At 29.6% G+C, this 22,959-nt stretch overlaps 3 protein-coding genes and 1 non-coding gene across 8 annotated transcripts; 3 read left to right on the top strand and 1 right to left on the bottom strand.

Moving 5' to 3' along the window:
- Positions 1–5,059: 5,059 nt before the first annotated feature.
- On the bottom strand, positions 5,060–7,655 carry LOC114414776 (LIM domain-containing protein WLIM1-like). The gene is made up of 5 exons (XM_028379182.1): positions 7,282–7,655; positions 6,351–6,447; positions 6,219–6,259; positions 5,875–5,964; positions 5,060–5,613 (listed from the first exon to the last, which is right to left on the bottom strand). The coding sequence occupies exons 1-5, from the start codon at positions 7,414–7,416 to the stop codon at positions 5,386–5,388; spliced, it is 591 nt and encodes a 196-aa protein (XP_028234983.1). The 5' UTR covers positions 7,417–7,655; the 3' UTR covers positions 5,060–5,385.
- Positions 7,656–8,600: 945 nt separating this feature from the next.
- On the top strand, positions 8,601–8,672 carry TRNAP-UGG. The gene has a single exon. It is a non-coding gene; the product is annotated as a tRNA-Pro (tRNA).
- A 61-nt stretch (positions 8,673–8,733) lies between these two features.
- Positions 8,734–14,006, top strand: LOC114414775 (GPN-loop GTPase QQT1-like). 5 transcript variants are annotated; one of them, XR_003667265.1, is made up of 13 exons: positions 8,734–8,965; positions 10,055–10,184; positions 10,302–10,346; positions 10,482–10,561; positions 10,813–10,887; positions 11,037–11,140; positions 11,220–11,376; positions 11,481–11,568; positions 11,978–12,015; positions 12,295–12,367; positions 12,445–12,575; positions 13,485–13,571; positions 13,681–14,006. XR_003667265.1 is itself a non-coding variant. In XM_028379179.1 (13 exons), the coding sequence occupies exons 3-12, from the start codon at positions 10,093–10,095 to the stop codon at positions 13,531–13,533; spliced, it is 894 nt and encodes a 297-aa protein (XP_028234980.1). In that variant the 5' UTR covers positions 8,735–8,965; positions 9,074–9,179; positions 10,055–10,092; the 3' UTR covers positions 13,534–13,571; positions 13,681–14,006. The 5 variants fall into 5 exon arrangements, 4 of the variants coding, with proteins under 4 accessions (XP_028234980.1, XP_028234982.1, XP_028234979.1 ...); XM_028379179.1 differs by lacking the exon at positions 11,978–12,015 and adding an exon at positions 9,074–9,179 and having other exon boundaries at positions 8,735–8,965; XM_028379181.1 differs by lacking the exon at positions 11,978–12,015 and having other exon boundaries at positions 8,735–8,965; positions 13,692–14,006.
- Positions 14,007–15,750: 1,744 nt separating this feature from the next.
- Positions 15,751–17,132, top strand: LOC114414774. The gene has a single exon (XM_028379177.1). It carries the CDS (start codon positions 16,027–16,029, stop codon positions 16,795–16,797), a length of 771 nt encoding a protein of 256 aa, XP_028234978.1. The 5' UTR covers positions 15,751–16,026; the 3' UTR covers positions 16,798–17,132.
- Positions 17,133–22,959: the final 5,827 nt, after the last annotated feature.

Raw genomic sequence — 22,959 nt, 5'->3', positions numbered from 1 at the left:
ACTACAATATTAACATGGAAATAAACATCATCATTTTTAAAAAAATCATTCACTTAATGTCACTAATATTATTAAAATTTATAATCCTTTTATTATAATAAATATTAAAATAAATGCGTTTAGAAATTTACATATTAATAAATATATATATATATATATATAATAAAATTTAATATTACATATCAATTAAATAATATAATTATTTTTCTTTTTGGTGTATTGCATGAGTCTACGTACTGCTACTGATAAAAGAACAAAAGATAACAAAACTAAATTAAACACGTACTAATGATATTGAGTCCAGAAGAACCATAAAATTAAATACTAAATTAAACACATTTTTAATTTTTTATTTTTTAGGGAACACATTTTTTTGTTTTATCTAACAATTTTTGTGGCATGCATTCAAATAAGACCGAGCAAAAGATTGGAGGTATTATTAATAACACATAAATATAACTTTTACCAAAAAAGTTAATATTATTCAAATGAAAATATTAGATAAAAATATAAAGTGAAGTATAAAATTAATTTTTATAAGAATTAATATTATAATATACTAATTAATCAGTAAACCAACTTATTTATTATCAATAATAATAATTAACAATCATCATCATCTTAATAAATTACATTTCCTATTATAATCACTCGAAGTTATGTACTAATTGTTGAAAAAAAATTCTTTATTTATTGTGCTTATTTAATTTACCCACTATTAATTTTTTGAAGGTAGAAATATATTTTTTTCGGGAAAAAAGATAAATGGTACGAACCAATTAACACAAATTGCACGAATTGTAATTGGTCAAGTTTTATTGGAAATAAACTTTCAACCTCTTGACAACACCATGTGTTGTAACGCGTTTGTGATTGGTTAAAAGAGTTTTTCGTCATTTTGCTATTTTTATACTAGATGGCATGGTTAAATTTTTCTGAAAAAAAGTCATGATTCAATTCTTTTTATCATTATGATTTTGATATATATTATTTGCAGTTTTTTTATAAGAAACAAGTGTAAAATACACTACACTTATTTCTTGTAGAAATAACCAAAAATAATTTAATATTTATGACTCTTTTAAAACCTTCATCGTCCACTTTCGTAAAATCTAACTATTAAAATTAATTATTTATTATAATTATTAGATCTCAAAAAATAGAATGAACATGAGAATGAAAAATAACTTTTTTAAAGTAAGTGAATATTTTTTCTTTAATGATTATACATTAATAACTTTTTAAAGCATTTTCAAATTTACACACACTTCTGATCAATGGGATTTAATTTAATTGATTAAACATTATGTCTGAATTATTATAAAGATATTATCTTTCATTCCTATTAATAAAAAAATTTTACACACTACATGTAATTGCAAATAATTAATTAGCCAATAATTACAGGTTAATACCTTTGTTTTTTTAATTCTAGTATATTTTTTATTCTTACAAATTAAATTAAAAAATATAATAAATGAATGTATAATAACAAATTTATAAAGGCATGAATACAAATATTCATTAATGATGTCAATTAAAAATCATTATCCTTCTCACAGTAAAAAATAATAATTTTGTATTTAAAAGTTATTTTCTATTGATGTCTCACTAATTAATATGACTTATTAAATAAATAAAAATAAAAAAGCTAAAAATAAATTGTCTTGTCCTTATTTTGGACTAGAAAAAATGTTTCAAAATTAGTTTTTTTACATTATAAAAGATGTTATTTTCATATTAAATAACATGACTCAATTTCTTTTATGATTCCGATACATATATATATATATATATATATATATATATATATATATATATATATATATATATATATATATCATAAAATAATTGAAAATAATTATTGAAACACTGTCAAACTTTTGTCCAACAAATAATTGAAAATATTTAATTAAGCAATAATTACAGGTTAATACCTTTTATTTTTTATTTTATTTTTAATAATATTTTTATTATTAAACATTAAAGTTTATAAATATAATAAATGAATGCATAATAAATAATTAATAAATGCATGAATTCAAATGGTCAGATGCTTTTAAAATCCATCATCCTTTCCACGATAAATAATAATAATAATAATAATATATTTAAAATCCACGTTCTATTAAACATCTCATTAATTTATATAATTTATTAAATAATAAAAATAAAATATTAAAAAAATGTCTAGAGTGCCCTTATTTTGGGAGGGAGAAAATGCGCCGATTTTTTGTTTCGTAATGTAAAAGATTTTATTTTTCTCTAATTATAATCTTTAAAATTAATCCAATTGATATAAATTTCATAAAAGTATACATACAACATGAAATTTATTTTAATCTTTTGAATATGTAAATTATATTAATAACGTGAATATAATTTTTCTACTCTTTTGAATATGCAAATTATATTAATTTAAGAAATAATTAAGGTTAGTTTATTTCTTCAATCATAAAAAGTAAAACTAATGTCAATATTAATAAAGTTACAAATGAAAATTATTATAAGAAATAAAACTAGGTCGGATTTGGCCATTAATTAAAAAAACATTGGTTGAGATTGCGATAAAAGTATATATATATATATATATATATATGTATATCCCATTTTTTTATTTATTGGTTCAATTTCGTTATAGAGTAGTGCTTATATATGCTATTTTGTGTTGTAGACTTGGGCTCTGCTGCCTCGAGATGTGCTGCTACCTGGAGGCGTGCGACGAAATATGTTGTTGAGTGTTGACCTGCATCAAACTTACAATTGAATCATTCTACATGTGTCCTACGACCAATCCATATGTGGAACTTTATTCAGTTTATTATTATCTCATTCTTGTGGGGTACAACTTAATACTACATAAATTTTAGAGTGTTATTATTATGTAGAACCGATAGATGTTATTCCTAAAGTAATTTATATATTTAAGGTTTGAATGTAATTTTAGTGCGTTCATTTTTTTAAATTTATGATTTTAGTTATATTATTTTTTTAATTAAGATATTTTATTTTTTATCAATAGCGAGGCGCTACAGGTGCAATGGCTGGATGCTACGTACTCTTATGAGGATGTGGCATGGTGGAAATTGTTGGAAATTGGTTTACTTAGATGGACTTTTACCTAAGTTTAATTTGATCTATTTTATACTTTTATAGTTTAAATTTGAATCTATTATTCATCATAACTCTATTTTTAGACTTGAGTTTGATCTATCTAAAAATTCTTCATACCTATTAGTCATTTAAAACTTGTTTCATATTAAAAAATGTAAAAAATAATATTATTTTTTAAATAAAAACAAATTTTTTCATTATAAACAATAAAACAATTTTAAACCATAAGATATGGATAAAATTGGCCTACAAACATTAGATATAACATGTTACTAAAGTTTTTTAAGTCTCACCAAAAGAAAAATTTAAATTTTTACTATCCATCTATACTTATCCGAATTAACATACTTTAAACATTAACTAAAATAATTCAAATCATCAAATTACTAAAATAATTATAATATTTTATATCATATTAATAATAATTTTTATATAAAATATTATTACTAAATAGGTCGATCTGTCACACTTAATATTTTTTTAAGGCTTGTGACTTGACCTATTTAACTAAATAAGTTTTTTTAAAAAGTTTAAGTTTGATCTTTTTGTTAAATGAGTTGGGTCACTCTAGACCTTAAACAAGCCGAGCCATGAGTTCCTAATGGACAATTTCACCTACTTTTACTCCTGCATGTTATTATATGATACCAACAAGTCGTTGATCCAAGTGATACTAGACTCGGTCTCCTTAAACAAGGTTCGAGTCTTGTTGATGAAAAAAATGATTGAAAAGAAAAATCTCACTAAAAATGACTAATATAAGTTATTTAACGGATTTTAGTCATTAGCAAACCGATGAATACCTTGCACAAATGTCATGGTATAAAAGAAAAATATCAATATATCATTAGTTTGGTCTCCTTAGCAAGATTTTGATTTGAATCTAGGTAATATATATATATATATATATATATATATATATATATATATATATATATATAAAATGGAGAGTTTAGAGAAATACGTATTAAAGGTAAATTCTCCCACAAATATTAATTAGCAATTATATGAAAATCCTTAAAGGAAATTATATCTGATCATGTTTAATTTATTTAGATTAAATTATATGGATCCCTGAGTTTGTCCTTATTACATCAAATACCTTTTTCATTTTTTAAATCTATAGAAAACTCCTTGAAATTTGTGCTTTGGTTATGCCAACCTTCTCTCTCTGGCGTAAACAAACTTTAGAGAGGTTCGGGTAATTTTCTTATTTATTTATTTATCTGCATTGGTTTAATTACTTTTTTTTTATCACAAAACAATAATTTTTTAAAAAATAGTTTTAGAATTTTATGTTTATAATCAGAAATAAAAAAAAAAAACTGATAAACTATTTCGCATAATTTTTCATGAAATCAACTACTTATTTCAAATTGATTTTTGTTATTGGATATAAATATAAATTAACTTCTACGTTTTTTAAATCTCTAGAAAATAATCATTAAATTATTTTGAGTTTAATAATCATGATAAAATTGATTTATGATTTTCAAATCACAAATATAAATATAAATTGATTTGCACAATTTAATAATTTATACTATCATCTAATTATAATTACTATTAATATAATTTTAAAAATAATTAGTATAAAAATCAATAAAATAATCATATATTATGAATTATAATTGAATTATGATATAAAATTATTTTATATTCACCAAAATTTATTTATTTTTTAATTTTTTAGGGGATTTATTTTTTAATCTAAAACAAAGTATTCACAATTATTACATTTTACATTTGAATCACTTTTTTTTTTTTTTTTACTAATTTATAACAAAAATGACCCAGTTGAAAAACTGGTCCGGGTTTTACCACCATCTTAGAATGCACCGGACTCTGCATATGTTCAACAATCTGCAGAGTCGAAATAGCAAGTTGGTTGCATTCATCATATATTTGGGTGATAATTTGGTAGGTGGGAAATGACATTCGGAGATTAGGATGATGTATGTATATGTATCAATATGAATAAAGAGAGAGTTCAAAGAAATTCAGTAGCACTGGCTTCTGAATCACATATTCAGAATTGCATGCCATTAAGTCTCATTTTTAGAATCCACAACTTCACAACAACAGAAAACAAAACGATGGATTTGCACACACCCCAACCACAAAAAAAGGGAGTACCATATTTTTCAAGAGCATTATGGACTCCATATTGGCAAAGCAGGAGAGATAGCATAAACACATGATACAGAAATATGGAACTTGAGGAAGGGAATATTCATCTGTGATAACTCAAGCATTTCATTTCATTTCATTTCATGTCTCAGCTGCAACTACTTCACCGTTGATTTTCTCTTGCTCTGCACTCTTCTCATGGTCACCTTCAAGTTGGCTTAAATTACCCTTCTCCTTGATCAGTTGGACGTGGTGGTGCTTGCAGTAGAGTTTGCCCTCGTGTGCAATGTAGTTGGAGGGACTAATAACACACCCTCCATGAGTGCATTTGAAACAACTCTTGTGATAAGGAGTTCCATTCACAGTAACCTACACCATTTCAAAACACTGATTTAGTTTGTGTAATATATAAAACTTAATATAATTAGCAGCTAAGATGATGTCATGTCATCACTTAATTGATAGTAAGGACTCCAAACATAAAAAAACTTAATATTCCTTTCTGAAGCAGAAATTTTAGCACTTTGCATCAAGGTTTTGGGTTAGAGAAGGAGGTGCAATCGATGCTTTGCACTTATGAATGTGGCACAAAAATGCCTTAATGGACAAAAATTATGGTTGTGTTATTACCTTTTCAGTGGGATACACTGTTTTTTGACAACCGGCACATTTATCTCTAGTTCCACCAAACATACTTGAGACTTTGGTTGCTGCAGGTTTCTGATTAAAAACAGCTCAAAAATTAGATAAATGCTTTGAGTTGTGGCTACATTCTTTAACACATTCTCCACTATTGCTTAGAGTTTATTTGAAACTACAAAGTCATGAGTAACTCTCATTAAATAAGAATTGAAAATACAAAACTTTGTGATTCCAAATATATTTAAACCAATGATAAAAAATGTGTTCTAAAGGGTGTGCTGCTAAGGTGTTTTGTTGCGCATCAGTAGGTATTTAGATTTAAGATTGGTTACCTCTTCCCCGGTTTTTTCTGGTTTAGCAATTTTTGGTGTCCCTAATAAGCCAAAAGGAAGTAAAGATAAGTGACCCATTTGAAAAATAGAGTTAGTGAGGCTTTGAATAATAGGATTTTGATCCTTTGTTACCTTCGAAGCTTTTGTCAAGACTACCAGTTCTTTTGAACAGTTGGTCGAAGTGTGGCCTGCAGTAAAGAACCCCCTCAAAAGAGTTATAGTTGCTAAGCTGCAATTAAAAGTACAATACTCTGTGAGTAAACTTTATAAAATTAAATCCAGTTACACACCTCAATACACAAGAAGGCAAAGAGGTACCAATATTATTTGCCATAGCCAGTTTTTGAAAACTAACAGAACATCTACAAATTAAACCATATCAACCAAAAACTAAAGATTGCCAAACCAATTTCAGTTTTAGTGGAAAAACAGTAAAAGGGAAAAAAATTATTGTATAGTTCAGAATTATGTTGTCCTAAATTATTAGTATAATCAATTTTTAATTTATGAAAAGGAGTTAATAATGCATCACGTGGTAATTGGCCAAGACTGTAATTTCTCGTAAAAGGGAGGAGGCAGAGTTAGATCCATCCACCTCATCAATCAAAAAATAAAAGAAAATAAATGAGCACAAGTAGATAGATTTGCCAATCTAAATTTGGATGGATTGTATTCTGAGGTATAATACATGTTTTTTCACTTTTTAATTTCAAAAGCTGGTTCATAATTCGACAAAATGAAATCCAGGCGAGTTTTTGGAAAGAAAATTAAGAGAAAAAAAATTACAACAATATCAAGAACAGGTAAGAGTCCTCACAGGAAGTGTCTTGTAATGAAAATGCTTAATTTTAAAAACACAGAACAATCAATCAAAGCAAGTGCTAAAATTGATGCCACTGGTTTGTTCAGATGATCAACTAGAGACACCAGATCCAGGTACAGAAAGATCTGAACAACTAGAGTCAAACGCTACATAACCATGAAGAATTATCATTATTATTATATATATCTGTAGATACAAATCCAAAGAGTGCATAAGAGAGAGAGAGAGAGAGAGAGAGACCTTGAGTGTTCCTTTGCAGTGGTGGCATCTGAAGCAAGCCTTATGGTACACTCGGTTATCTGCTGTCAACTTATCAACCAGATAAACTGTTTTGTCACAAGCCATGCACTTCTGAGTTGTTCCTGCAAATGCCATATTTCCCTTTTTCCTATTCTCTCACCTTACCAAAGTGCAACCAAGGTATATGATCCCTTTGTGTGAGCTTTAAATAGAGGGGAAGAGCAGAACAAATGAAGAAGAGAGGAGATAAGGATAAAGGGGGTGGTGAAATGTAGGAGGCAGGAGACAAAAAGCAGACACCCCAACAAATATACTGTCGTTGACAATCATTTTGTCCAATATTTTAACCACCTAAGTCCTAACTAGCATTTTCTCCTACAGTTTTTTAATGTCTTCAACTGTTTCAAGTTAAATGGCGTACAAACTAAAGGACAAGAAACAAACCATAATAACAACATATACGCAACAAAAAAAAATATGAAGTTTAACTTTTTAGTCAAGTACAGACTACAGTAACTTCCAATTACGGTGGCATAGAGAAAAAGAAAATAAAATTACAAGATCCTTTTTTTTTCCTATAACTGCCTCGTGCCATCATTATTAAATTTATATTTATTAAGATTGGAAGATGGAGAATCATAATGTTACATATAATATAATGTAAGATAGGTGGACAACATGACCCTACCGACCATAACTCTCTGGCGTTTGACCTAAATCTTTTTGCAGAGTCCTTTCCATCTATTATTGTATCCTTGAACTAAATTAAAGAATCGCCAAAGTCTCCAACTAAGTCCTTAATTAATCAATATAAAATAGAGTTAGTTTCTGTTAAATAAAATAGATCTCTTATTATTAAATATACGCATTAGATTTGAAAGCCACTTTGTAATGTGGGGTTCCATATGGCACTGCATCGTTCAACATCTAGCTGGCTTGCTTTCATTCTCGAATCTCTCATTTCAAATATTTTCCTTGAGTTACAAGGGATGGATTGCAATGCAACCCTTACTATTAACTGTATAGAAACCTTGGATTTTCATTAGTTGCATTACTTTTACGGTTACCATTGTCGGAGTAAAATATATTGGTGTGGGGATTTTATTTGTTTATGGAAAAGTTCAGAGATCAACGTCAGGGTGTATAATTTAGCACAAAGTACCTACAATGATGGGGTTTGGTGTGTGCAAGTGCAATCTTTAGTAGCACTCCAACTATGATGACAGCTAGGGTTTCATATGTTTATTGTCCCACACTCTGCAACTTCACATTTTACATCCAGTTTACTTTTTTATTTTTAAATGAAATAGGTATATAGAGGGCATTTGGTCTAGTGGTATGATTCTCGCTTTGGGTGCGAGAGGTCCCGAGTTCGATTCTCGGAATGCCCCTTTTTTATTTTTCTTCTTTTATTTAAAATAGTTATTTATCTGAGTTATCGGGCTTTACGCCTTTACCTAGTGCTAGTAGTAAAGAGTAGAAGAACGTTTTTTTTCATATTGTTTTGCTATCCTAATAGACGCGAGGACTATTTTAAAATCCGGACCGTCGAATCGGACCACCATCGTTCCACCGGCGCCGTCGACCTCAAAGGCTCGAACCACCTTCCTTCTACTCAACTGCACTCGCACTCGTCGGCGCAAGCTCCCACCGTCGCACGCCTCAGCCGCTTCCAGTTAACAAGGTACGGTGCTCTTAGTTTGTTGCTCTTCTTACTTCTTAGTAAGTTCTTAATCAGTGCGGTGGGTTTAATGCATGTGTAAACAAACATTTTCATATTTTTTTAATACAGACCGAGTCATGCAGCTCAGTCAGTGACTCACTCGCTGCAGTGACACAGTGCCTTGACCGGATCGGTTTTTAAGTCCACTGTTTTCCTTTTTCGTCTCATAGGAAAGGTTGTTGGTTGTTCACATTTGATTAACGATGTGGATTTTTATGTTGTTGAATTCTCTAATTGGAGCAAAATCCCTCTCTCATCCTAATTTTTTGTTTTCAAATTTTTATTTTCAGTTTTTTTTTTTTTTTTTTTTTGTATTGGCAAATTTTAGTTGTTAATTGTTAGTTTTTTGTCAATCAACCCAGGACCTTTCCCTTCCTCCCTTCTCCTTTTATCACCAAGCCAACCTTATAACTCCCTTTTCAGTTTGTTTCTACTAACCGTTCTCACTGATTACCTTCGTATATACTCGATTTAACAAAATTTCACAGTTGAAATGTGAAAGATAAATTGGTTAAGTAATGGGGATTTAGCTTTGGCATTAGCATTCACCACTGATAGGTATGGGTGCTTTGGCGAATAACTGTGTAAGGTGTCGGGAGTGCAGTGTGCACCACTTCTGTTTGTTCATTTTAATCATCATTGTTGATTGTGAAGGCTCCGTCGGAATATAGTTGTTTGAGTCATAGATGGTGTTGTTTTGTCCACAATTTTTTTTATTAAGGATCAACAATTTGGATAACTTATTATTTTTGTCAGATAATTTAAAATAATTGTTGGGTTGGGTTTTACATTTGATGTCTGTGTGAGGTTTGCCAATAGAGATAGATGTTCATCTTAGTGCTTACAATTTCTGCTTCTGGTTATATAGTATAATGCAAAGTTAAGCTGGTTTGTTTCTTTACTTTTATCCTGTAGCTTCTTTTACTTGGTTGCACATAGATTGTTTGATAAAACGCCTGGCTGTTTTGGTTAAATCAGTTGCTCAGATTCTGTGTTGTCCTTTTACAAGGTCAATTTTACTTATTTAAGTTTTTAGTTTTTATTATTTAGGGAAATAGCATTTGGTCATAAGAAAGGAAGGAAGGAAAATGGTGTTTGGGCAAATAGTGGTTGGTCCTCCTGGCTCTGGCAAAACAACTTACTGCAATGGCATGTCTCAGTTTCTTAGTCTTATTGGAAGGTAAGCCTTACTCTCTAAAGGGAGATAACATAGAATATGTTTTTATTATGTTAATTGTTAGTTTTCTACTAATTTGGGTTTTGTGTTTGCCTTAAATGTGCTGCTCTTGGAATGTAGGAAGGTTGCTGTTATCAATTTGGATCCTGCTAATGATTCGTTACCGTATCCTTCCCTTTACCTCTTTCAGACATCATTTTTCTCAAAGGTGTTAAATTTTAGTTGTATAGTTCAATTGATACATGTCACATTTTAGTTGTATAGTTCAATTATTATTGTTTCCCCTAATAAAGAATATAGATATGATTGTGCTGTGAACATTGAGGATCTTGTGAAACTAAGTGATGTAATGGTGGAACATTCGCTTGGACCAAATGGGGGTAAGCTGGTTCCTTTTTTTCTTGTTTAAATTGTTTATTTATTTTAAGAAATTTGCATTTATAATGTCATGAAACCCATAGTACTGTGGGTGTTGAACTGCCAAAAGTGTAGACACAGGCTGATGGTCTTCTTGATTATGCATGACAAGAAATTCAACAAGTTACTCAGTATGCAAATCAATGGTTCTTGTAAAAGGTATTTTGCCTTACTGTGTACGTATTCTGAAGTTTCTATTGTCTTGTACAAGCAGGTCTTGTGTATTGTATGGATTATCTTGAGAAAAATATTGACTGGTTGGAAGCAAAATTGGAACCTCTTCTGAAAGGTCAGTGCATTATCATGCCTTAATTTCTAGATGTAGGCTAAATAATCACACTATAAATTCCAACATTATCCTTATATAGACTACAAACTATTGCTCTACTTGTTCAGTTCGCACACTCTAGTAACCTGACGATAGTATTCACATTTTAGATCACTACCTACTCTTTGATTTTCCTGGCCAAGTGGAACTTTTTTTTCTCCATTCAAGTGCCAAGAATGTCATCCTGAAGCTCATAAAGAAATTGAACCTAAGGGTATAGTTCTGTCCTTTATGTCTTGCTGATGTCGAACCATATGTTATTTTAAGAACTCATGTATATGTTATCTATGCAGTTAACTGCAGTGCATTTGATTGATGCCCATCTTTGCAGTGACCCTGGGAAGTATATTAGTGCATTGCTTTTATCCTTGTCCACAATGCTACATCTAGAACTCCCTCACATAAATGTCTTGTCAAAAATTGATTTAATTGAGAGCTATGGAAAGCTAGGTGTGGTAATTACTTATTTTTAGATTTCAGGGGTTAGATGTATTTTATTTTATCCTGGTTACAGTGACAGATTTTCATGCTGACTTTATGTTTGATTATTGCAGCCTTTAACCTTGATTTCTATACAGACGTGCAAGACTTGTCATATTTACAATACCATCTTGATCAGGATCCTCGCTCTGCTAAGTACAGGTGTGATGTGCTATGTGGTGATTCTTTGCCTGCTAACCTTGCTTTTGTTTCTAATAGTATTTATCTTGTTTACCCTGGCCATTAATGCCATTTTGAATTGTTGCAATGTTACGTTGTTTTTAATAGGTTCTGTATACTCCATGAGACAAACAGGAATAAAGACGCAGATTTTAAATTTTAGTGCTTCTGTCAACAGCTCTCTCTTTGATGGAGAGATACTAGGCTAAAATATGAAATAAATATTCATACACCTAAAGTTCAATTCTATGATTTCTCATTGGTTATAGGCTTGTGTCAACTTATAATGACAAATGTGCAGCAAATGTATATAAAAAAAATGAAAAAAAATGTGTTGATTGGGTCATTTATTTGTTCATTTGCCTCACTTGAAATGTTTATAATTTGCTAGGATCCAATCTGTCCAGATGTTGAAATATGCCAATGTGGGTGAGTGAATGAATCAAATTCCCTGGTTGATGTTTAGGGTCCATATTTTATTATTCTTTCTGAGTACATTTTGAATGCTAGCCAGCCTACAATTTGAAGTAAAATGTTGGAAATGGTTATTAAGGATGGTTTAAATGGGTCAGATGGAAAGAAAATTTTGTCAGTATGCATCATAATTAACTCTTTCTTGTTGTTTACCTTGTGTTCTCTAATTAATCCTTAAGATAGACATTTTTTTTTTTATATTCTGAGTACTATATATAATAATTATATTTGCAGAAAGCTCACAAAGGAATTATGTGATGTTATTGAAAACTTCAGTCTTGTAAGCTTTTCAACCTTAGATATTCAGGTACACCAATTATGCCCAGGTTTTTCATCTGTTTGTGTCAAATGTTTGGAATCCTAAGTTGGAGTTTCTCTTTTCAGGACAAAGAGAGTGTAGGGAATTTAGTGAAGCTGATAGACAAAAGCAATGGGTACATATTTGTTGGGATGGAAACAAGTGCAGTTGAATTTAGCAAGATTGCGGTTGGTCCTGTTGATTGGGATTATTATAGATATCCTTTTTTTCCTCATGTGTATATTCTGATACCTCTGGATGATTTACTATAGAAAGTACCATTACTTGTAATATTGTGTAATAGAACTACCATTGTTCATTGCTTTCCATGCATATACTGTTTTTAAGTTTTAACTGCTTCTTTGGCAGGCCTCTAGTATCAACAGTGATGATGTGGCACTATATAAATTATATACACAATAATTGTCTATTTGTCTTTCCTTTAGGGAACCAATTAACTAAATTATTGTGGACTGGGAATTAAATGCATTAGTAGGCAGAAATGACTGGTTGAAACATGGAGGATTCATGTAAAACCTCATAGGAAATGTTCTGGGAGGGAAAATTGTCCTATTTTTCAAATCAGTTGTTCATGGGAGCATTGCATGACCGACCTGTTAGTCTTTGGACATCATAATGAGCTCTGTAGCTCTGTTCAGGTAGGTGGACATATTAGCAATTATTGCTCAACCATAATTTAGAATTTCATCCTCTTGAGGATCTATTATATATTTATATAAATAAAAAGTTCCTTTGTGTTATATGTTTAATCTGATATAGAAATTATGACATTGCTCTCAATCCCATTGGAAAAATACTTTGTTGCATTATTGATCTCAAATCTCATGAATTACACGCTCAGTCTACATTGTCTTGATTTTAGAAAATCACTTGGGTGATCAATCCAAGTCTTCAATGATGCCGTGAAATGACTTCCCTGGCTTCATGAAGGATGCATGGATAATGAAAAGGAATAAAACAATAGTCTCTAAGTTGCATTTTGGAGCTTGCTAATGCTGAAGTCTTAATTAGTGTTCTGATAATCATGAATGTATCAATTATGTTGCTTATTTTCGTGGTCAAAGTTTCACTTGAATTCTGAGCTTCCCTTAATTCAGCAATTTACAGTTGCAGCAGTGCAAGAGAAGTACATGAAGGATGATGATAATGAATGATGGAGAAAGCTAAATAATTGAAAGAGAATGACACCTTGGTAAGTAATTTTACTTTCTTCATTCATTGTTAAGTTGCTTTCAATTTTGTGTTCTGTGACGTATGAAACCATGGTGAACTCTACTTATAGCGTGTGACTCTGGTTGCAGTTATTGCACAGGTAATTTATTGTGACAGTTTGGATTTCTCGCCCTAGTAGTAATGAAAGATCATGAAAACATAGTGGAGGCAGGGGAGTTACTACTTTCAAGATATTAGCTAATTCAGGGCTTGTCCAACGGCCAAAGAACTATTTTAAGATTTGGCTAACTTTGTATAATATTATAATTCTGTAGCTTAGAGTTCTGAATGAGATTTTTGTTTGTTTTTTGAAGTCAATTCATGATCGCATCAAGTGTATCTTTTCTTGGAGATGGGTTTTGCTTGGGAACTAAGTAATATCTATTCATATCACAATATACTAAATTGAAGTACATTTTCTAAAGATAGAGAATAAAGTAATTGTTTATAATTTCAAGAATTAAAATGACACATTTTAATTTTTGCTATCATTTAGTCAGAGGCACCCTTCTTCCACCAGAAGCCGTGGATAGTTCCCTAAACATGTGTTAAAATAACGCAGTTGACTGTCATGAAAATTGAAAATGCGTGTCAGAGCCACTTGTTTCTTAAGGGATATAAAATAGGAAAATGTTGAGTTGAGTTTGACATTGAATTGAACATGTCAATGATTACCGTGTTAGTTCTCAATCTGTATTTGAATATTTATTGAATACGAGCAAATTTTACTACACTGAATTTCTACACAGGTTTGAGATTGGTTCTAACAATACTAGCTTTTATTTATATAAAGAATAAATTTTCAATAAATAATGGGTGGAAGGATAAAAAAAAGCAAAAGGCATCACCAGTAAAGTTAAAAAAACACAACTAAAGAAAATAAGTTAGTTGTGACTTATAATTGCTAGTTATGATATTGTGTAAAAATTCAACAATTTGAATCTAAAATGAACTGTATTAATTGCAAACTTGTAGAAATTAATTTATAAAATAAAATATTTGACATTTTGAATTATTTTTTATTATATGATTTATTTCTTACTTTTAAAAAATAAATCAAAATAAAAACTAAAAATTAATTGTTTATGTAAATTATTTATGATTGAATTGGATTATATCAATATTTAAAATTTGAATGAAGAACTTACTTAAGAGATTTAAATCATGTTATTAGAAGTTATGTATGAATTATACTTGCGAAATTGCACATACAAGTTTATTCTTGTAAAATACCCCATATGAATTATTAGAGAAACAAACCATCCATAAAGAATATACAGATGAAACTAAAGCAGATTGATTCATCTTTTCGATGGAAATTTAGTCATATTTTATAAATATCATTTCTAAAAATTAGTCAGTGTACTTGTTCAAGTTATTAACGAAATTATAATCTTAAAAAGTGATAAGATTATAATTAAATGAAAAATAAATTTACTTTAAATTAAATTTCTAAAATTAAATTATTTTTCAGACAAAAATTTAACTTTTGATAAGTTTAATCAAACGGGTCCAATTCAAACAATTAACATAAATCAAATTGAAATCATTTAAATCTTGTTATATTATGAATATATTTTTTCAGTGAGGTATTTGATTAGATTATTTTGTATACCAATTAAAATGAAAAAAATTCAAAATCAAATTACATGCTATTAATAAATTTTGTTGCAATTAAATGCTGCTTAATTTAAAAAAATGTGTTTCCAACCAAAGCATTATGGTTTTTTCCTTGTTAACTACCTTTGTTGCGTGAAATTATTACATGATACTGGACTATATAGTCCCATCTAATTTTCATGAAATATATTATTAATTAATTTTTATAAATTAGACCATATAATAATTCCCCTTCTGCTGCCGCCCAGTTTCAGATTGAGGATTCGATAAACCCAATTTCCTATTTTCCTTACATCCTTCAATAAGACACGGTTAATTGATTGATACTAGTAAAATATTGACGGCATTAATGTCAATGTCAACGTTAACGTCGAATACGTTATTACTAATGAATGACATAGACCTATTCAATATTTAATCAACACCCTCCTCCCCAAGCAACAACTTGTCCACAATTCATTTTTCTACGCCATCGTCATGTTATAAAATATTGGATTACATATATGGTTAGAGAAAAACAACCTAAGCAATGAAGCAACCCTTTTTTTTCTCTCTCTCTCGAATAAGTCAAAGATGAAGATAGCCACGTTGGAAACTTTTTCATGATTAAATTTCAAACTTTTGTTTTAACCCTAAGGCGTGTTTTGGATTTATTATTTGAATGGAAAGTCAAGTCATCTTTTCCTCCATGAATAAATACATTTCTCATCTCATCTTTTTCATTGTTTCACTATAATCTTAAACCTTCCGAAAAAACTCTACCCAACAACGTTAATTGACCAAAACCCATCTTTGTTGTTCTTCAAAATTTCCATATGTTGAACCATTTTATTTGTGGCAGTTTCCATCACCAAGAAGAAGATGTACCATGTTCAAGCCCCAAGAAGTACTCCAGGAGAAAAGAAAGTAGGAATATTAACAAAAACCCATACTCCAATCGAGGCTTAGACAAGTTTTCTGCACTTTTGGCTGATCTTGACGAGAGAAGGCAAAAGGTTTACTCACAGATGAGTCCTCAGGACATATCTTTTGTTCGGTTTGCGTATTCCAGCAATGATGATTTCGTTCCCATAGTGGTCAAAGTGAAAAAAAATAATAAGGATCAGAAGAAGCACAAGAGTGAAGAACTCAAAGCAAGACACATAACATCTTTCTCGGAGCAATTGGAGAAATCTTCTGAAGAAACAACCTTGGAAGAAAGGAAGCAAAAACTCAATAAGTTGGAAGCTCATAAGAAGAAGAATTTGAGCTTTTCTTGGAACGTGTTGAAGAGACCATCTTTCTATGTGCCAGCGGTTGTGATGTTGATTTTGGTTTTTTTGGTTGTTCTTGGGAGATCGGTTGCTACACTTTGCACTTGTGTTGTGTGGTATGTGGTCCCCACATTGAGTGAATATTATGATAGTTCAAAACCAAGAAACAAATCGATGATGATGAATTCTAAGAAGAGAGATTATGTTAGGGGGTGGCTGAATGATGTGAAGATGGTGAATCCTGAAGATTTAGCTTCTCCAAGAAGTGGTGATTCCAAGGCTTATTCAAATGACAATAATTCAGGGAAACATGGCCACCAGAAAAGTTTGTGAGGATTCATCATTTTATATGTTCGTTCCTTTTCGTTTTTGGGTTTCTTTTTCTATTTCTCAATTATTGATTGAAGATAGGGTTTTTTTTTTTCCTTTGGTAAATATGTGTACGTTTTGTTGGTGACGTTCTTGAGACAGGTTAACAATTCAGTCCTTCTCTTGTTGACGTTTTGCCAATGTAAATCGTGATAGAGTTAGGGCTGATAATGTACATGGAACTGTTAATGGTTTTTGTAAAGTTCTTTAAAATCAAGTGCGGTGACAATCCAATTCCAATTGTAGTTCGTTTTGGATGCATGGTGGGCAATTTGATCCAATAAATTAGTTTTAATTAACACTTAGTGTTAGAAGTTAAGATGTAAAACCTGTCAAAAAAAAAAAGTTAAGATGTACTAACTTTTTAACAACACACTCAACTCATTTTTTCACTCAATCTGCAGTACAGTTTCACTTTCATTAGTTTTTTTTTAAAAAAAAAAAACAAATTCTTATCCTTCGGTTAAAATTAAGTAGTTATATAATTTTAAATGATTTCAGACAATCCTCACAGTTTTAAATATTTTTAATTAAATTTCTGGAAACTTCGCTCCGCTAAATCATGCAACATGTATCCTTGGCTATTAATATCATGTGGATTATTCTCCATGTCATTTGTCCATCTAACACGTTTCATTGGAAAAAAAAATGATAAACATTGAAGAACTCACAAGAAAGCCATTTTTGACATCTGTTAGAACATGTTTGGAGCACCGTTTCAAAGTTCTCAAACGCAGTTTGCTCAGAAAAAGATTTTTGTACCTTTTGTATTTAATGTCTCATAATTCGTACTACCAAGGTTTGAACGGCAAAGCAAATGCTTAGTATCCCCACTGCATTATTACATCCTCATCCAACACTTCCTCGAACCCCATTAAACCCAATTGAATTAATTAATCTTGCAAAAAGTCTATTGCTTATTTATCTTTAGTTGCTTCATCGTTCTAGGGTATGTGTCAAAAAATGATAGCACCATATCACAATTTCCAGACTCTACCACTAGCTATAACATTTTACAGATGATTGCACACATTCTTTTTTTGGTTTAAACCAAATTGATTTTGGTTATTAAATGTAGAAAACTGTTGTAAGGGCAAGCACATTTTCTATGTTTTAATTTCTTTTCTATGGGAAAATTTGCATTTAGTGCTCGATCAAGGAAAAGATGCTTGCTTACATCTGCTTGAGGACCGCACCTTCTTTGTTACAGTTTTATTTTCCTTCCTTCAATTAAATATATTTATATATTTATATGTGGGTCATATTATTATATCAAGTGTACTAATCAAGGACATTTTTTTTTACTGCGAGGACATTTTTTTTTACTGCAAGGACATTGTTTATGTACCCAAATAAAGGACATTGTTTAGATAACGATAAATGCACTTTATTAAATGCTTCTAATTATCCCCACATGCAAACTTTAGATGTCTAAAGTGTTTTATTTAAAGCGATTGTCTATTTGTCTACTGTGTGCTGGGTGAATAATGTGACCGCATTAAATATATTTTAAATTCTATTATTTTTTATCATACATCTATAGATACAAATAAAAAATTGAATAATTCTTTTTTATTCACTTAAATAATATATTAAGGACTTAACTAGTGTTTTTACCTATTTTTATAAATTTATTATATTCGTCTCATATTATTCATCTTTTAAAAGATCGATTTCATACCTGTACAAATTAATAATGATAAAATATTTTTTGACAAAAGTTTCCATGTTAAAAAAGTTAAAATGTACCCCATATATTGTGATTGGATCAGAAAACATTAGGTGACGTATAGCAGTTATTAGTTGGGTAATGAGGTAGTCTGGTCTCAATCTCATTATCATTTATTCCGCTGCTATCGGCCGGTCCTACTCTGTTACGACATGCATAAACCTTTATTTTCTTTAACATCCAACTAACTCCTTAGTCCTTACCAACCGAATTAGGATGTGAAAATAAATTGCAAAAAAATTTATATTCATCTAAATTTTTTTATATTCCCGTATATTTTTTCCTACTATCTTGTAAAAAAAATAATTAAATTAAAATAAATACATTTAATATCTTAAAAATATAAAATACATTTAACATTTACATACAAGAGAAGTAATAAATTCATAGAAAAATACTGTATGAGGATTTAAAATTATTCAAAAAAATTTAAACAACGCAGATCAAGTATAATTATGTTATTCTTTAATAAACTTTGTAATATATGCATTTTTTAATTCTTTTATTAAAAAATATATTGCAGTTGATGTGTATATATGAAGAGATTGAGAAGATTAATTGACTAAGTGTCAAACACTAAAAATAATTTGAGAATTATATTTTTATTGATTCAACTATTTGATTTAAATTTTAATAAAATAACTTGAATTTATAAAATTTTATATAAGTTTAAAATTAATTATTACTTCATTACATCATGTCATTTTAATATTTTATTTAATATAAAGGAATATTAATTTAGATTAAATATTTACAAATATAAATGTAATTAAAATGCATTGTTAGTGTGAAATTTTATTATATTGTTATTTAATCATAAATTATTATATATAAGAAAAAATAAATTATATACTAATAATATAAAATAATTTTACATTGTCTTATAATCATAATTATGTATATGATAAATTTATTTATTTTTATAATAATTATTTTTAAAATTCATATCAACAGTAGTTTTTAATTGGATGACAATTATCAATAATTTGTAATTGGATGACAATTATTAGTTTATGACAGTTAAACTTTTTATATAATTACATTTTTTATCCTTTTCAATCACAAGTAGATCTTAAGTATCCTATGTTTATTGAATTTTATAATAACTAGTTGAAGTATTACAATGTAAATACCTAATATTTGATCCAATAGATGTAACTCATTGACAACACATGTTGAATTTATGAAATAAGACTTGGGTTCAATCTCTGTAAAATACATTCTTGAAAAATAATGATAAATTTTAAGTGGGACTAAACTTCAAATCAAGAATTAATCGGTTCAAATGACTAAAACTTACGGAAATACATTGGGATTTCACCATAGAATTAAAAACTTTAATTACAAGGTTGAAAAAAAAACTAATGTTTTTAATTAAAAAGTTTTTAGCGTGGTTTGCTTTATTTTTTTTAGGGAGGCATAATCATCTAATTCATTATTAACTTCATTTACTAATCCACAATCTGAGCTGATTCAAGAAAATAGTATATAGTGCTTATTTACTTTCTAGCACTCCAATTCACAAAAGAAAAGAAAAGAAAAGAAAAAACTTTTTAGCACTCCAAATTCCACAACTCGCCTTTACCCGTTACCGTAAATCAAGAAGCTTTGTGAAAAAACCTATGATCACATAGGTCATACTATTAGAGAATATACAAAATACTAATATTCAAGCAAAGTATATCTTATCGCCCCAAAGTCAGCAAAACCGGCAATGGACTATATATATAAAGAGGAAATTGATTTTCCTTGAAAATACAATCGTTTTCCTTTTTCTTTGTTTATTTGACATAGGATGATATGAATTTTTTTTGGAAGGTAGGATGATATGGATATATCCGAAAATTAAAATTAAAAGCATAAAAAGTTACCAAAATTTTAAGATTAAAAAATAATTTAGCATAAAGTCATAAAACTTTAAAATGGTTGGCAGTTTATCTATATTTCAGCTAATGTCTTCTCATCATGGACAAAGATCCACCAATGAACCAGCATATAGTAGAGTGTTTTACGGATGCGTTAGGTAAATAATTACTTTAATGTTTGTTCAACAAAGTATTTATCATATGAAAATTTCTACCATAAATTTGATATTTAAATTTATCAAAATAAGTTGAAAAAAGTATAAAAGTCCAGAATTATATTATGAAGTGTTAGTACCGCTGCTTGCTCAAGATAATCGCACCCATGCCATGAGTCTGAGTAGATCGACCACAACAGAGTGAAAGAGCCATATCATCTGTTAATGATCCCAAATTGTACCAGGGAAAACATAGTGATCATATATACCAGAAGTCCAGAACAATCTACCAGTCTAAACGTAAGCTTAGCTAACTAAAATGCGTTAGACAATATTAAGCAATAGTGATAGACAATATCAATTAGACAGAGTTAATTAACATGAGTGCTTGATTAGAGAATTAATTAACACAGAAAGCTTAGTATTAAAAATACAGAATTGCGCTATTTAATATATACTAGTAGTTTTTATACGACAAATTGGCACAAGATGGATGTTAACCAATTTCAAGAAATATATTTGTTAAAAAATATATTTGGCCATTTTTATAAATTAGCCGTTTGGTTATCATTTTTGTTAAATATATATATATATATATATATATATATATTTGGCCATTTTTATAGTGGGATATATTTGGACAGTTTCAAGAAATGTAAACGCCTTTAAGAATTGAGAACTTAGATGGACTATATATAAATTGAAAAATAAAAATAAAAAACAAAGCAAATAAGAAAAATCAAAACAAAAAAATATGACACGTATTTTTTAATCATTTCAATTAAGTAAAATCTTCTCCAACTATTCCAAATGATTTATTTCCTTTATTTTCTTTTAATTTTATGTGTAGATTTTTAGTTGACTGTGCTTCAAGATAACGTGTAACATGTTGCATCTGTATCTATTCAAGAATAAATCAATTAATATAAATGAAGTATACATTTTTTTTTAAAAAGTATATCTGAATAAATTCCATTAAATAATACTATCTCTTATAGCATATGTGTTATTTATTTATTTATTTAATCCGGTAAAGCACACTGCGTTGTTATAACTATATATTACTATGAGTGGGTGACACAAATTTAACGCGGAATGGTGCAACAGAATTTCATAGAACATGCAAAGCACGTAGGCTTTTTATTGTTAAATTATTGTTTTTTATTCAAGAGTTGTTAAATTATTGTTAATAGCAATATTAATATAGAATCTTACTCACCATCATCCCCATCCATTCCAACGAAAAAGGGCAAGGTAGACAATTAAAAAACAGACGGAAAATACAGATTGTAGAGGCGTATAGGCCAGGGGAGAGAGGAAACAGAAAGAAAAAGAGAGAAAAAGAAAGAGATCATAGCATAGGGTGACAGAAAGAGAGAGGGGAAAGGGAGAGGGACGAAGCCATGGGGTTATGCTTTGGTTGCTTCGACGGAGGCAACAAGCGTATGACAAAAGAAGAAGAGCGATTGGCCTCTGAAGAAGCGCGTGCTAGAGCTGCTGAAGCCGCCCAGAAAAAGTGCTTCTTTCTTTCATTTACCATTTCATCATCATGCTTATATATTGCATTAATTCTTGCCAATGTTTCATGCATTTATTTGGGTTTTTATTTAATTATCAAAACCTTGAGATCATCATGCATGCATGCTTGTGGGAATTGACATGTTTGTTGCTTTCATTCTTATGCATGCTAGCTTCTCATCCTTACGTTATATATATGTGTGTGTTTATTTTTCTACCTAAAGCATTCACCATGCATGGTGATTGTTTATTCGTGCAACTTGGGATTATTATGGTCTATATACCATGCGTGTAACACGTATATATATATATATACATGCATGCATGTTCTGACATGTTCGTGGAAGTCCATATAGTGCAAAACTGCAAATGTGCAATGTTTGGATCATCGTTCTTGACATGTTCGAGAAATATACTTTTAGAAGGGGTGCAACGGTAATCCAAACATGGCTATATATGTTAGAAGATGCGTGCATGCAGGTCCCATCGTAATTACTAATTGGTAATCAACGTAGCATAATCGTAGAAAGTTGTTGAATTGGGTGAATGGGAAAAGAAAAATAATGTTCTTACAATGGTGTTTTTTGTGGGTGATGATTAGGTTTATATATATATATATATATGTATGTATGTATATAGCTAGACTAACTTTTAGGTTTTGATTGATGATTGTTATTGCAGGCAAGAGCAGCAAGGAGAGGCAAAGCAACCAGAAACGGTTAAGGAACCTGAAAACTCCAACAATGGCGAAGCGTTTGTAAAGGTTTAGGGATACAAGGGGGCTACTTGATTTTTGGCAAGTATTAACTCACACAATGTTAAATCTCTGCTAAATCCCCATCATACAATTCTAGGGAAA

The sequence above is a fragment of the Glycine soja genome, chromosome 6, assembly GCF_004193775.1.
Source record: "Glycine soja cultivar W05 chromosome 6, ASM419377v2, whole genome shotgun sequence".
Lineage (NCBI taxonomy): Eukaryota > Viridiplantae > Streptophyta > Magnoliopsida > Fabales > Fabaceae > Glycine > Glycine soja.
The sequence above is the reverse complement of the archived record's forward strand: the minus strand, read 5'-3'. Positions and strand labels throughout refer to the sequence as shown.

Excerpts from the sequence above, each read along its gene's own strand:
- LOC114414774 (XM_028379177.1), top strand. The coding sequence starts at position 16,027 with ATGTTGAACCATTTTATTTGTGGCAGTTTCCATCACCAAGAAGAAGAT.
- LOC114414775 (XM_028379181.1), top strand. The coding sequence starts at position 10,093 with ATGGTGTTTGGGCAAATAGTGGTTGGTCCTCCTGGCTCTGGCAAAACA. Across the intron at positions 11,569-12,294 it reads CCTCGCTCTGCTAAGTACAG|AAAGCTCACAAAGGAATTAT; the intron begins GTGTGATGTGCT and ends TTATATTTGCAG. Across the intron at positions 12,576-13,484 it reads GTTGATTGGGATTATTATAG|AGTTGCAGCAGTGCAAGAGA; the intron begins ATATCCTTTTTT and ends TCAGCAATTTAC.
- LOC114414776 (XM_028379182.1), bottom strand. The coding sequence starts at position 7,416 with ATGGCATTTGCAGGAACAACTCAGAAGTGCATGGCTTGTGACAAAACA. Across the intron at positions 5,965-6,218 it reads CAGAAAAAACCGGGGAAGAG|AAACCTGCAGCAACCAAAGT; the intron begins GTAACCAATCTT and ends GTTTTTAATCAG. Across the intron at positions 5,614-5,874 it reads CAGTGTATCCCACTGAAAAG|GTTACTGTGAATGGAACTCC; the intron begins GTAATAACACAA and ends GAAATGGTGTAG.